Below are 14,964 nucleotides of genomic sequence, written 5' to 3' on the forward strand. Positions count from 1 at the left end.
TGTAGCCCCAGTGTCAATTACCCAAGAAGTGCACTTTTTGTTTGAAATCCTTAAATCTGTCACATTGGTTTTAAAATGCAATATGTGTACCAAATTACCTTGATGAGGTTGTGACTATGGTAATGTCACAATTTGATTTGCACTATGGATATTCTTTACTTCCTGCTTGTGTAGTAAAGCTAGTAAAGCCTCTTTTTGTTCTGTAGTAAATCCAAAATTGACATTCTCAATCTCTCCCAACTGTGAACTGAGTTGTTCATTTTCTATCTCAATGTCTGATGTGGTCATGGCATTTACAGCAGCTTCTCCACCATACTTTTGCCTTAAGTGTGGTGGAAGGCCATGCTTCTTATAGCATGTTTCAACAGTGTACCCCAACTTTTCACAATATAAGCAATGTAGTTTGCCTTTGCCCCCTCCCCTTGCACTAGCTTGATACCTACCTCCTCTACCTCTACCTCTCCCTCTACCTTGATTATAGACTGTAGTGTTTGAGTTAAAAGTAGAATATGCGAGCAACTTTGGGTCTGAGATAGGTTCAAGGCTGTGATTCTACCTTTCTTGCTGTGTGAGTAGTGAAAACACATTGTTGATGCCAGGGAGTGGATCCATTAACATGATTTGGGACCTTACGCATGAGTATTGGTCATTCAATCCTCTTAGGAATCGTGTTACCTGATCCTCCACCTTATACTGCCTGATGATTCCCAAGGAGCACAAACATCTTGTTCCACACTCACATGACGGGATTGATCTGAAGTTCTTGATGTCTTCCCAAATTGACTTCAGCTTGGTGTAATATATTGTGACGTCCATATCTCCTTGTCTGATTGTGTATAACTCCTTATACAGCTCGGCCACTCGAAATCTATCACCATGGTAGTACCACCGCTTCAATTCATTCCATAGATCACTTGCTATGCTATTCCATATCACCAATTGACGAATGCTACAGCTCAATGAAAGATTGATCCATGCTAACACATAAGTGTTGCATCTTTGCCAAGATTCATATAGACTATCATTTTTCTCTGGTCTTGCTAGGCTACCATCTATAAACTTCAATTTGTTCTTTGCACTTAATGCTAACAATATAGATCTACTCCAAGAACTGTAGTTCTTTCTGTCTAGAGCTTCTGAAGTGAGAGGAATACTAGTACTTTCTGATGAATGCAGGTAATAGGGACTTGACAAATCTTGATTCGAACTGAGACTATTTCATGTGATTTGTGCTTGGATCGAAGCAATTTGATTCAGCACGTTACTCAATGCATGCAAATCAATACCAGAAGATGTGTTATTATACGGTTCTGCCATTGCTGTCCAATCTTGTTCGATTTGCAAGATTAGAGAATAGGTGTAGAGATTCAACCTCTCATATTCCTCAATCCTCTGTTCGTCACACACGCTACCCTCTTAGGGTCTACGCTCACCGCACCATGTTGAAGGTGCCGCAAGAGTAGCTTGAGAGTGTGTGAAATTGGGAGATCAGAGAAGAGAAATTTGAAAGATAGAAGCTAAATCAGTAAATGGCAAAACTCATCATTCACTGTAGGCTCATTTGTCTTATATACACATGTGTACACCTAGCTAATTATGCAACCACTGAACCTGATAACCTACTCTAATAAATATCTCAATTAGCTTTAACTAACTCTACCACTTGCTGAATTATGCTAACTACTTGAAACTAACTAACAAACTACAGCTAAACGATTTTGTTAAGTAACATTTAATGTGTATCTTGTATTTTAACATGTAATTTATAATAATAGTTGATTTTAGTGACTAATTTTAATGTATACATAGCATACTTGATTTCACTAATATGCTAAAATCATTTTAAACTATCAAATTGAGTTTAAAATAAAGATTTTTTTTCAAAAGATCAGTTTTTTGTTCAAATAAAAGAAGTTCTTACTTCTCAAACTCACTTTAAATTTTTCAGTAAAAGGAAGGGGCAGAGCCCAAAGAATTTCCTCCATCATGTTGTTCTTTTTTTATGTGGGCTATCCATTAAGCTGATTGTTGTTGACAGGCCTAGTTAATTAACGATTCATTTTCTATTGCCATTTGGACCCAACCCAAGTTCCCTACTAAGATAAGAAAAACAAAAGGAAACTGCTGCATAACAACTTAACGCGCCCCCTTCTGAAACCCTAATTTCTCTCTCTCTCTCTCTCTCTCTCTCCTATAAATCCGAGAATCTGAAATCCCTAACGATGTAGGGCAGAACCAAAAGCCGTCAAGGATTTTGCTTGAGCTTCATTACTGGTTTCTCTTTCAATCCTGTTTTTATTCTTCATCTCCGTCTCTAATTTCACCCCTTATTACCAGGGGAAAAGATCACTAGTATCGTGGTTTTACATTTAACAACAAATGTTTATTATTCGATCGCAACATTATTTTGTTCCCGTGACATGTGCCAGTGATGGTGTTAAATATACTTCGAGATTTAATTCTATGATATCAACTTTGATCTGAGGCACCCGCTTTTTCTTTCACTATTTTGTTTTTCCCCCTTTTTCCACACCTCGGAATAGGAAGCTCTATTTTTTAATCTATTTAGCAATGCATATTCTGCGTTACGGATTTTTAAAAATTGAAACTGGCATTCTACTTGTGAAGAATTGAAGTTCAAGTTTTTTTTTTCTTTTCATTTATTATTTCTCTGCTTGAATTATAATTATTTCTCTGAGGCATTGTGTGAAAAATCCATGTTTAAGCTTGCAAATGCAGTATTTCTTTCTATTCGCAAATGATGACAAATAGACAGGGACATCAGCACTCGAAGGAGAGTGATGACTTAGTCTAAAATGGGAATCTCTCTGATGCGTTCATATAAAATCTACAATCTGTTATTATATTTTTCGTATTAGCCCTTTGTTTTATTTAGGGATTAAGCATTTTGATTTAATATTGCATCCTTTGTAACTATCAGTGTATAACTCATTTTCTTATGGATATGGTTATGGCTATGTGTGTTTATTTATTTTGTTCCCTAATGTGTAATTTTCTGTTGACTTTTCATTTGTCAATGAACCTGATGTTCAAATCTATTTTGTTTTTCAACATATGTATGTTATTGCTTTTACTCTATTGAAGAACCCATTGTTTTAACTTTTAAATCAATTTTCAAATTATACTTGTGTAATGGTTTGGCCAATGATGTATTCTATTGCACGTATTATCAGATATATGTATCTGATGAAATCTTAGATTGTCACTACCTCTGAGGCCATCCATCTTATATAGTTAAATCTTTTTACTGATCTTTGTTATTTGCATGTGTTGTTAGCTCACTCCTGCTTACATTCATCTGATTTATTCTTCCTTGGTGAAGTCATTGTTGTTTTCTCTAACCATGTTGGAGATCATTTTGGTGTTTGGTTTCTTCTGAGCATTTTGGTGCCAAGGATGACTAGCAAAAGAGCCATGGATGGAGCTGCTATTCAATGTGATACAAGCCTGATGATTGTAACTAAGAACGGAGATTTGAAGATTGCTTTTGTTGAAGTCTGACCAGAGTTGGGCTCCAAAAGAATCTTATGAAATAAACCAATCTATTTTGTTATTAATGAAGGCTTGTAATCTGTTGCAACAATCTTGGCTCACTAGTTCTTTACATGATTGATCACTTGTTCAACTCAACAACAATCACCGCAACCACGGGTTTTCCAATATCTCTTACTACTATCTCAAACTATCACCATAAAATACAAGTAAAAATTAATATCACATCTAGAACTTTAAAAAGTAAATAATTGTAAAAAATAACAAATTGAGAGTGGAGGGAGATGGATAGATGGAAGAGGGTGGTGTTGGTGGTGGTGGCAGAGGTGATAATAGCAGTCTCTTGACCGGAGACTCTGAGACGGAAGAGGTCTGGTGTTGATCGTGGAGGATAGGAAATTAGAACATATGGAAGAGTGTTCATTTTTTCAACTCCAAAATTATCATTGTGCCATACACCATGGCATATAAATAAATAATCTGAAAATTGTGACAATTTAGTAATAAATTTAAGAAAGAGTGACACATTAGTTAAACAGCCGGATTAGGGTAATAAATTATTTTTTATTTTGAAATTGCCATTGGAACTTTTTCTAGCCATTGATCGCATGTGGACTACATTCTTGCTATGCTAAAATTTTAATTTTTCAATTAATTTTCCTATGATTTTGTTAAATGTGATTTCAAATGTAACTTAAAAAGAAAATCAATGGCAAGAGATCATATATACACGAAAGGAGAATGTTAGGGCAGGACGAACAAGTCCAACATAACACAGCCTTGAAAAGCAATTAAGATCATGTAAATTGGCTTTAGTTCCCCACGTGCCCTCTAATTCTTACAGAAAGATTGTTACAAACCCACAATGTTAAATAAATCCTTTGCTCATAAATGACTGAGATACATGGGAATGTGAAATTGTGAATAAATCTATAAGATGATATGTTTGATTTGATAGCAAGAATTCTTCTTAACGTTGCATTGTTATGTGTTATATAAAACATTCTCGTTTATTAACAACAAATGGCCTATTAGCTCAGTTGGTTAGAGCGTCGTGCTAATAACGCGAAGGTCGCAGGTTCGAGACCTGCATGGGCCAAATTTTAATTTTTGATCTTCTTTATCTTTTTTTCCTTTTCCATTATCTCCCCCTTCGCCCTCAAATGTTGACAATAGCTTGAAATTCATTAACTTTCAGCAGTGGGAAGGGAATATCTTCTAACTTTTGAATTTGGTGAACTAACATTGGAGAATCATTGAAAGCAATTTTTGTGTCCTTTGAATCATTGTAACTTTATATGACAACACAACATATCTTTCAAGTTTGTCGCGTGTCTTTGTTGAACAGTATAGTTCATCATTGCATTGGCTTGTTAATAACTTGATACACATTACTCTAACAACTATTTCAGGTCTCTCAGTTTCTAAGAAGAACATTCACAATTAGGAGACTAGGAGAGTAATATTAATGACTTGATGTAAGTTAGTAATCTTAGGAGTCAATGGAACTTTTCTCTTTGTTATACTTACACTAGTCCTTATTACTCTTATCTTGTCTTATCTAAGTTTTGCTGTTATTTTCTCAATATATATGAAAATTACTTTAGCATAGGATAATTATCATAAAATGTCCCTACACAATAACCGCTAAAATATAAGATTATACACGGTGGGAAGGGGTAAAAAAAAGTTGCACTTGCACACCTGTATATTCCTTTCTTTTTGTATAACTTGGGTTGATAACTCTGTTAATGTTATCCTTGACTTTAGAAATGGTGCTTATTTTGATACATATTAAAAATGTGCAAAAATACAGAAGAAAAAATAAATATTGTTTTGTGGATTTTTTTATTATTATTTATTCTGTATGTTATGTACCTTCTTATACTGCATTTGAGTGTGAACCTTTAGATATATGCATCTTTTTTTATGTTAATCAAACCCAGTAAAAACATGGCATGCTTTAGTTTATAGCGATAGAAAAAAAAATCTAAATATACATATTTATAAGATATGTTTTCAGTTTTGGCTAGAATAAACTAATATTTGAGTTTTGGATGATTATAGTAAAATCAGCGGCCAAATTGTAAATATTTTAAAATTATTAATTTTTTTAATAGAAATACTCTAAACCATATTCGGGATATTTTGGCACAGATTCTACAAATTTTAAATATTGAAAACCACAATAAATATTAGGTTTACTGGCAATAATTGAGTTTGAAGAGGAAAACTTTGATTACATCAAGGATAAAGTGGAGAAGAAGTTACAAGCATAAAAGAGACTTCTATTATCAATCAGTAACAAAGAAGTGCTGATAAAAGGTTGTGGCAACTTGGTGCGTACGAACTCCACACTCTCGTACAGCAGTACTAACAAGTGTATTGGGTTGTCTAAGTAATACCTGAGCGAGTTAGGGTCGATCTTACGAGAATTGTGGCTTGAAGCAATCTATGGTTATCCTGCAGGTCTTAGTCAGGCAGATCAGAAGGAGTTGATTTAACTTAGTATAAATTATTTTTTATATCAAATATTTGGATGCAGGAATAAGGAATTAAATGGAGTAAAAAAAAGAGTAATTAGAACTCAGAAGTTGTGTAAACTGTGAAAAGAGCGATAGGAATATAGTTGAGGATTGGAGTTGCTTTGTCTTTCTAAATTAACTATGGTATTACTACTTCCTTTGCTTGTGAGTTATTTCTTCAATGGCAGGATGTATGTGATTGACACTGGTTTGAGCAGCTGCCAATACTCCTCCAGATCTGAACCCTAGGTTTAGTGCGGATCCATTCTGATTGAGGGTGAAGCTTCTGCACTTCATTCTCCTCGAAGATCCTACTCAAAACGCCACAGACAATGTTGAATATTCCGGATCGGAGGATATTGCACCTTAGGTTCTAGCCTCTACCACAGAGACCCTAATCTCCCCGTAAATCGGCTGAACTGATGTCTCGAGAAGTCCCCAACAAAGTCGTGGATTAGCCGTCTGAGAGATGTGTATTCAAGCTGGTGGTTCATCATTGTCCGATGAAAAACACACTCTGAACCTATGTAGAATGTGATAACCTTATGCCAGTTCAACACATTCATAGTGATGAAGAACGAACACACATCTTAGAATTAATCAAACACAGATCGAAGAGAAACAGTAATACTTTTATTAATTCATAGGACTCAGCAAGGCTCCTCCCCTCAACCTAGGAGGTTTAGAAACTCATACTGAAAGTAAAATACAATAGTAAAAACGAAAATAGGGCTGAAGATGTTTAACAAAGAGTAATCTTCTACTTTAAATACTAAACTAGTGACCAGTAAGGGTAAAACAGTCTATCTAGTGCTAAAATCCACTTCTGGGGCCCACTTTGTGAGTGTTTGGGCTGAGCTTTGATGAAATCTATGTTCTTAGGCTTCCTTGGGTGTTGAACTCCAATCCTGGCACCTTTTTGGGCGTTAGACTCCAGCTTGGAATCCCTTACTGGTGCTAGATGCCAGAATTGGTCAGATGGCTGGCGTTGAACGCCAATTTTGGGCCTTCTAATTCGAAGCAAAGTATAGACTATTATACATTGTTGGAAAGTTCTAGAAATCAGCTTTCCATAGCCGTTGAGAGTGCTCCATTTGGACTTCTGTAGCTCCAGAAAAACTCTTCCGAATGCAGGTAGGTCAGATCCAGATAGCATCTACAGTGCTTTCTTTGTCTCTGAATCAGACTTCTGCTCCAGCTCCTCAATTTCAGCCAGAAAATTTCTGAAATTGTTAAAAATACAAAAACTCATAGTAGAATCCAAAAATATGAATTTAACACTAAAACCTATAAAACTTAATAAAAACTAAATACTACTAAAAACTATATGAAAGTGATGCAAAAAAGCGTATAAAATATCCGCTCATCACAACTGTAGTACCTATTTATACTCTTAGATGTTTTAAACTTCTTGACACCTTACTAAAAGGTATCCAAAAAAGTACCATAAACTTTTGAAGGGGGGGTAAAAGGGTTTGCTTAGAGAGAAAATTACAATGGGTGAGTTAGGATGTTATGTGTCGCGCTAAAAAGTCGGATAGGTTGGGTTTTAAGGATCTAAGTTTTTAATTTAGCTATGTTGGTTAAACAAAGCTGGAGGACTCTGACAAAACCTGATTCTCTGATCAATAGACTATACAAGAGCAAGTATTTTTGATATTCCTCTTTTCTAAGGGCAACACCAAGTCAAAATCCCTCTTGGACCTGAGGAAGCATTTTAGAATGGCAAAAAATCTTAAAAGATGGACTACAATGGCAGATTGAAATAGGCAACTAAATTAGAATATTTGAAGACTCATGGATTATTCATTTTATAGGTCCTATATCAACTAATAGGTAGAGCAATACAAAATTTGATTTTTAATGGATTATCCAACTAATCACTAACAATAGACAATAGAATGAAGATTTAATTAGAAATAATTTTGGAGCATAGATTGCAAACAAAATTTTGCTAACACAAATTTCAGAAGAAGAGGAAGATGCAGTAACCTAGAAGGATGAGAGAAGTGGCAAGTACACGGTAGCTTAAGGTTATAGAATTGCATTCCATAAATTTTATCCACCAGAAGACCAGTAGCCGATACAGTGTAGAGAAAAAATATTTTGAAGTTTATTATGGAAGCTTCGCTATCCTCCAAAGATCCGAGTTTTTCTCTGAAAAGTATTTCATAAAGGTTTTCTCACATGGTCACACCTCAATAGAGTAGAATTCCTACTATATTGTTGATGTGTGCCCCAATTGAATATCCAAAAAATAAATTGGTGTGGAGTAAAATGGAAATGGGCCCCTACCTTTGTGTAGATTGGTCGGAACAGCTTTGGCAAAGATGGTTCAACATGATTTTAGAGACAAGAAGACGATCCATTTAAAAGAAAAGCATTCGATTGGCAGCTACCCTTTTTTAAAAACTTTGACAGATTTGGAACCTCCTAATCTTCTAAGAGAAAGAAACGCTAGTTGACTTCATTCTCTCCTCGGCCATCGAGTTCACGAAAGAGTATGAGAGACAAACTGAAAATTAATGTTTACTACGAGAAATATTGTTTAATTTTTAGACAATATTTTATTTATGTGGGTATCTCTCATTTGCATGATTTTATGCTATTGTACCACTCTAATGTATTAAGCTTTCATAAGGAATGAATAAGTTCTATCTTAGATAAAAAAAAAATATTAATGAGCTAATACTTTTTATCAATATTATTCAATATTTTAGACTAATTTTTTATTTTTATAGTATTAAAATTTAGTATAAAAATATTTTAATTAGCAAAATATTAGTTAAAAATAATAAATTTTATTAGTCATATAACATTATTCTAAACAAAATTAACTTAATGTTTACAAAAGATTATCTTTTTGTGACAAGAATATTTTGACGATAACTTTAGGGCAATTTACTTTAATAAACCAATAGCATTTCAATATTACGCAGATCCCCCAAAATGTAAAAGGTCATCTGAATGTCCCAAGTTGTATTTTTATATAAATCGAATTTAATAAATTTGATTTACCCAAATACGTATTAAATCAAAGACATGGAATTCGAATTGCATGCAAATAGATTTCACGTATAAATCGAAGCTAGTGACTTCGAATTAAAAAACCATATTAAATCGATACAAATGGATTCGATTTATATATGCTAGTAAATTAAATCCATTCAATTCGATCTATAGACGTGAAGAGAAGCCCATGGTAAATCTAAACCCATAGATTCGATTTACATGCGAAACATCTCTCAAGCAATTCGAATCCAATGAATTCGATTTATGGTAAAAATGATTATATATACAAATCGAATTTCATTCATTCGAACTACAAAACATACAAATCCCACATCCAACCCCACCACCCAGATCCGAAATCATCGGAAAGCAGCCCTGGAATATTGGAAGCTGAACACATAGAGGATGACGCAAATCGTCTATATCGGCTAGATGGAGTCGTGCATATTGCTGGCACCATCCACCTCGAGGTTAGTGAACAAATTTTTCTTTTTTAAACATAGATTAGTCGTTCTATTAATGTTAACATAAATCGTGTGGTAGTTAGTTAGAGTATTCTAGTGATGTTAATACATGTGCATATTAGAAGTAGTAAGCTATTAGGTGGTTAGATTTTGATAACTTGAAATGGTACCAAAGAAGGTTGTTTAGGATAGTAGGATATGTTAGATTTTTTAAGTTATTAGTCTTGTATTCAACGAGACTTGCTTGATGAGTAGTGATAGCTATAAATTTTTTTAGTTTTTTGAAAAAATTAATATAAATATTTTCTAAAACTATAATTTTTTGAGTTAGATAATTATGATTAGAAATGTAGGATATGTTAGATTTTTTCAGTTTTTTAATCCTTTGTATTCTCTGTGTAAACGTGTGGGACTATATGCTTTGGTGAACCCTTTTTTTTAAAGTTAGAGCATGCAATGTTTATCGTTTTCAGAATTTCATGCATTGGAAATTGTATTGTGACGATTGTGATAAGGAATTTTCTATTGTTGTACAGCCAATCGATGCATCACCAGCATGAGACGGCAACACGATATGCCATTGGACGATAGGATCATTCTGTACTTGCAGATGGCTGGTTTATTCCATCTTGCAATACTGAACGAGACATGGTTTCGACTGGACGAGCCATTGGTCAGCGCATTCAGGGTGAGATGGCGGCCTGAGACGCATACTTTTCACATGTTGTTCGAGGAGTGCACGATCACGCTCCAAGATGTAGCATACCATCTAGGGCACCTGATCGACGGTCAGTATGTCAATGGATGTCTTACGGACTTTGCGTGACATATCAAGGGGGGTCGCTTGGCGTAGGTATGGTTTGAGGAGCTGTTGGGTGTTTTTCCTCCTGTGAACTGCATTGACAAGTTCACAGTGAAGTGTACATGGTTTCAGGAGACATTTAGTGAGCTGCCGCAGAAGGCAGACGATGAGACGGTTAGGAAATATCCCGTACCTATATCATGATGCTTCTATCCACACAGCTGTTCGAGGATAAGTCAGGTACCCGCCTGCCTCCACATTCGTTGGCTACCCTATGTCGCTAGGCTAGAGGACATGGGTCAGTATAGATGGGGGTCTACTGCACTGTCATGACTATTCAAGTGCATGTGCCGTGTGGTGAACAAAAATATCGTCAAGTTGTCCGGTCTACTGCAGCTCCTCCAGTCGAGGATCTTCTAGAGGTTCCCTAGTTTCTAGCCAAACGGATTTGATGTCTTCCATTGGCCGTTAGCGTCCAGGTACTCTCCCTTTAATTATGCATCATCTTTTTAATAACATGGTAGATGGTCTGATTATCAGCCCACGTTGAGCGACAAGGGGCCTCTGTTGCGCATTGGAGGCTTAGGATAGATTTACTCCAACCCGGTGATGTGAGTATCTTTTGGTCTCAATCTATTCATAACTAAATTAGGGTTTGCATCTTTTATTAGTTATGGTGACTAACGATAAATACTCGTATGAACAGTTCTTGTGGATGCCGTATAGCTTGCTAGATGTTGTTTAGGTGGTGTACCCCGAGATATTGGAGCCACGACATATGGCATTGTGGAAGGCTACAACAGCGTTGATCTATTTCATTGTCATTAAGTGGCATCTGGTAGATCGGGTGCTGCCGTAGTGGTGGGGTTCAGGGTAGACCTCGTGCTGCCCTGAACATAAATTTTCTAATGTCGAAGGATGGGAGAGGTAGAGATCCGTGGTTTCCTGATACGCTATAGAGTTGGCAACTTTATTAGGTCAATAGGGTGCAGCATGTGCTGTAGTTTGACGTGGTTGCGGATCCAGGACCTTCCCATGAGTACCTGGATTGGTGGTATCAATACGGCAGGAGATTCTTGTTGCTTGAGCTCCTCCTAGGTGATCCCAGGGCAGATGCGATTCCAGTGCAGGTGATACAGAGAGGTCCTGGATGAGTCCCTGCGATGGACCAGATGCCAGATGTTTTGGACAACCGTCGGGTTGCGCAAAGGCAGCATGTAGGGACACGATCGAGCCAGCGTGAATGGATTTGGTTGGAGGAGGCCATCGATAGGATAGAGGGGAGGGGTCGTGGTAGGCGAGGCGGGAGGGGTCGTAGAGTGCGAGGAGCTATAGGTCGTGTTCGTGGTCGTGGTGGAGCTCGATGCGAAGGTAGAGGCAGGCAGGATGACAGTAGTGGCGAGGACGATGATGGTGGTAACGCGGATGACGGAGGTGACGACGACAATCATAGAGGTGGAGGAGGTGGTAACGGTGGTGGGAGCGGGGGTGGTGGTGGTTTAGGGGGTTCATGGGGACACCACGGTAGAGGTGGTGGGTGTGGCGGAGGTGAGTTTAGCAGGGGTTTTGGTCATGGTCATCTTAGGGGAATTGAGGGCCAGCGAGCTGTAGGTGACGCAGGAGGGAGCCATGTATACAGTTGTGGTGGAGTGGGTGGAGGACCTAACGCAGGCAGCGGTGTTCTTGGTCGCGGATTTGGTGACAGTCTGGCTGAGCATCAGATGTACATTAGCCCAGGTCAGATGCTGTCAGAGTTAATGGGCAGTCAGGGCCTTGGCGTGGAGTTTGGTTGGTCACATTTCCTTGATGAGATCATCATGATCATGCAAGAGGATGAGTTGGCCAGTCGTAGGTCTCCGGTAGTTGGATCCCAGACTCGGGTTGATGTGGACCTGAATGAGCTTCCTTCCGGACATGTGGACGACACATTTGCATTGGACGAGACACCCCATCTCCATTCGCAAGACCTAGTACATCGCAGCCCGGTCCATCCACAACACAAGCTGGCACACCGGAGGAGGTCCCCCAGGCCGGAGACGGTGACGAAAACGGTAACGGTGACGAGGACGAGGTCCCTCTGGCACAGAGAGTCTGGTGGGTCAGGCGTCCTCGACGCTGCTTCACTGGATTGCATCTACTCTTAGGATTGAGTAGCGACTATTTAGCATCATGTTTTATGTATTCCATGTTGTGTATTCAGTTTTAGTTATGTATGTCGGGTAGTTATGTATTTTAGTTTGTTGTTTTCTTATGTTGTGAATAAATATTAAGACCCTTTAGTAGAACATATATTCCACGTTATGTTATGTATTCAATTTTAGTTATGTTTAGTACCTTCACATTATACGTTGTATCTTTAGTAAAACGCGAGTCCATATGTGGTGAAACGGATTGATCAAATAAACCAAAATTAACATAAAGCATCCATATTCAAAATAACATGAACTGAAAGATGAATTGAAAAACAACATTATAAAAAAACTAAATCCTAAACCCTACACATTACTGGCAGATGCAGAACTGATGGTAAATCCTCCCTGGGAACACCTCCTACGTATGTGGCCGGGCTGTCTACAAAGCCCACATCTCTTGGGCTCGTCCATGGTAGTCCGGACCTTGGTAGTCCTGGGGCGCCCCTCAGACGCACATTTCTTGGCCAGATCAGGTATGACGGTCGGACCATCGTACGGCGGCTAAAATCCCTCCAGAACTGGAGGTGTGAACCCCATGCGATAAACATCAAACACAAAGCTAAGGCGATACACCTCGTGGACGTAGGTGAACCAGGCCAGGCGTGCATATGCACAGCAAGCCAAGGCATAACGACATGGATAATGAAGTGCCTGAAAATAGCCACAATCACATGTCTGGTCGGTGAGGGATACTTTGTATGTGCCTAGTGAAAAACTCCTTGTCGGAGTGATCTCTACCACAGTAAACTCTAAGTTGTCCCTGTCGTACATAGTCACGGTGAAACACCTTGAGGAATTTAGATTTGCTTCGATCACCTTAATAAGATACTGACTAAACTGCTGCTCTGTTCCTAACTGTGCCTCGGCATCTCTGCCTTTCTGAATGAATAGCTCGGCCAATCTCCCATAAGTGGCCTTCACCAGCGCACAGACTGGAAGGTTCCTCAGACCCTTCAGTATTGAGTTCACACACTTAGATATATTCGTAGTCATGTGCTCAAATCTCTGACCTTCGTCCTGATGTTGGGTCCAATGTGCATAGTCAATCCGATTAGTCCAGTTGCGCATAGCAGGATCTTCAGCATGGAGAATGTCAAACCAGTAGTGAAACTTGACCTCGGTCTTGTCATAAGCAGCATTCACTAATAACCTCCGTGCATCCTTGCCCTTGAAACTCAGCGTGAAATTCGCAGCCACGTGTCGGATGCAAAAAGCCCTATATACAGTAAGCAGAAGCCAGCCACCGTCGGAAGCTTCCAATGCAACCTTTATCCAGTTGTGCCTGTCTGATATGACGAGTATACCCGGATGAGGTGTCACATGTTGCCGCAGGTGAAATAGAATGAATGACCACAACTTTGTATTCTCCCCCTCCTCAAGTGCAAATGCAATAGGAATGATGTTGGAGTTTCCGTCCTGCGCAATCGTGACCAACAGTGTACCGCCGCATTTTCCATACAGGTGGGTACCGTCCATACTTACCAACGGCTTGTAATGACGGAATGTCTCAATACACGGTGGGAATGTCCAATAAGCTGAAGAGTCATCCACTTGTCCACTAACTCGCACAGGACTCGTCTTTAACACCGCAACACTACCTGGCATCGTGATCTGAACACCCAATACCCATCGTGGCAAGTCATTGTATGACTCCTTCCAATCTCCATAAATCTGGGCCACGGCTTTCTGTTTAGCCATCCAAACCCTCCTGAACTCGAAGTGTGCATCCGTGGCATTCTGCAGTACCTTAATCGAGACGGTGGCATCAGCTCTAATCATGGGAAGTATGAAGGCCGATATAACATGATAATCAAGCTTCCTGTGCTCACTAGATATCGATGTGGCTAGACAGGTGTGAGGACCATTGTATCGTTTTACCTCTCAAATACCTCTACGCTGCTGGAGGCTAACCTGAATGAGCCATATGCACCCACTGCCGAACTCCTTGCACTTGCCATAGTACTTGAAATTATCGGATTCAAATACCTTGTACTCAACCCCACAGCAAATGCTATAAGTCTTCACGCTTAACACGACTTCTTCTTTATCTTGAAACTGCTGACCAACTTGAAATTCTGATACAACACCTATATTCTGTGTCTCTCTAGTCCCGAAGCCAACAGGTACTCTCGGATCCCCTTGAGGTACCATGGCATCCAAGTCCAAAGCTGAAAAGTGTGGGGGGTACTAATTAGTACCCGAACTAGATGCTCCTCTACCCATAACTAGAGTCGGCCGTGGTGTGTCATCGTCACTATCATCCGCTATTGTGGCGGGCTTCACATCATCATCATCATGCAGTGCATCCTCAACCCCATCGGGTACTCCAACCTCTTCGAAGACCGGGACCACTGCAGGAGAACCGGGCATCGCAAATGCTACCTCCCCTGATGGTCCAATCTCACTAACTACGGCATCACCACTATGGTTCAGATTAAATGCAAAGGAAGGAGAAG

At 38.8% G+C, this 14,964-nt stretch overlaps 1 protein-coding gene and 4 non-coding genes across 5 annotated transcripts; 4 read left to right on the plus strand and 1 right to left on the minus strand.

Moving 5' to 3' along the window:
- Positions 1-2,419: 2,419 nt before the first annotated feature.
- On the plus strand, positions 2,420-2,492 carry LOC112725744 (small nucleolar RNA Z267). Its single transcript, XR_003164830.1, has one exon. It is a non-coding gene; the product is annotated as a small nucleolar RNA Z267 (small nucleolar RNA).
- A 259-nt stretch (positions 2,493-2,751) lies between these two features.
- Positions 2,752-2,838, plus strand: LOC112725746 (small nucleolar RNA R44/J54/Z268 family). Its single transcript, XR_003164832.1, has one exon. It is a non-coding gene; the product is annotated as a small nucleolar RNA R44/J54/Z268 family (small nucleolar RNA).
- Positions 2,839-3,160: 322 nt separating this feature from the next.
- Positions 3,161-3,240, plus strand: LOC112725765 (small nucleolar RNA snoR122). The gene has a single exon (XR_003164850.1). It is a non-coding gene; the product is annotated as a small nucleolar RNA snoR122 (small nucleolar RNA).
- A 1,298-nt stretch (positions 3,241-4,538) lies between these two features.
- On the plus strand, positions 4,539-4,612 carry TRNAI-AAU (transfer RNA isoleucine (anticodon AAU)). The gene has a single exon. It is a non-coding gene; the product is annotated as a tRNA-Ile (tRNA).
- An 8,397-nt stretch (positions 4,613-13,009) lies between these two features.
- LOC112721726 (uncharacterized) lies at positions 13,010-14,659 on the minus strand. Its single transcript, XM_025772764.1, has 2 exons — positions 14,398-14,659; positions 13,010-14,352 (listed from the first exon to the last, which is right to left on the minus strand). The coding sequence occupies exons 1-2, from the start codon at positions 14,657-14,659 to the stop codon at positions 13,010-13,012; spliced, it is 1,605 nt and encodes a 534-aa protein (XP_025628549.1).
- Between the last annotated feature and the right edge of the window lie 305 nt (positions 14,660-14,964).

The sequence above is a fragment of the Arachis hypogaea genome, chromosome 11 (genome assembly GCF_003086295.3).
Source record: "Arachis hypogaea cultivar Tifrunner chromosome 11, arahy.Tifrunner.gnm2.J5K5, whole genome shotgun sequence".
NCBI lineage: Eukaryota > Viridiplantae > Streptophyta > Magnoliopsida > Fabales > Fabaceae > Arachis > Arachis hypogaea.

Coding starts and splice junctions, on each gene's coding strand:
- LOC112721726 (XM_025772764.1), bottom strand. CDS start 14,659: ATGGTACCTCAAGGGGATCCGAGAGTACCTGTTGGCTTCGGGACTAGA. Junction 14,353..14,397: donor TAGCCTCCAGCAGCGTAGAG/GTATTTGAGAGG, acceptor ACACCTGTCTAG/CCACATCGATATCTAGTGAG.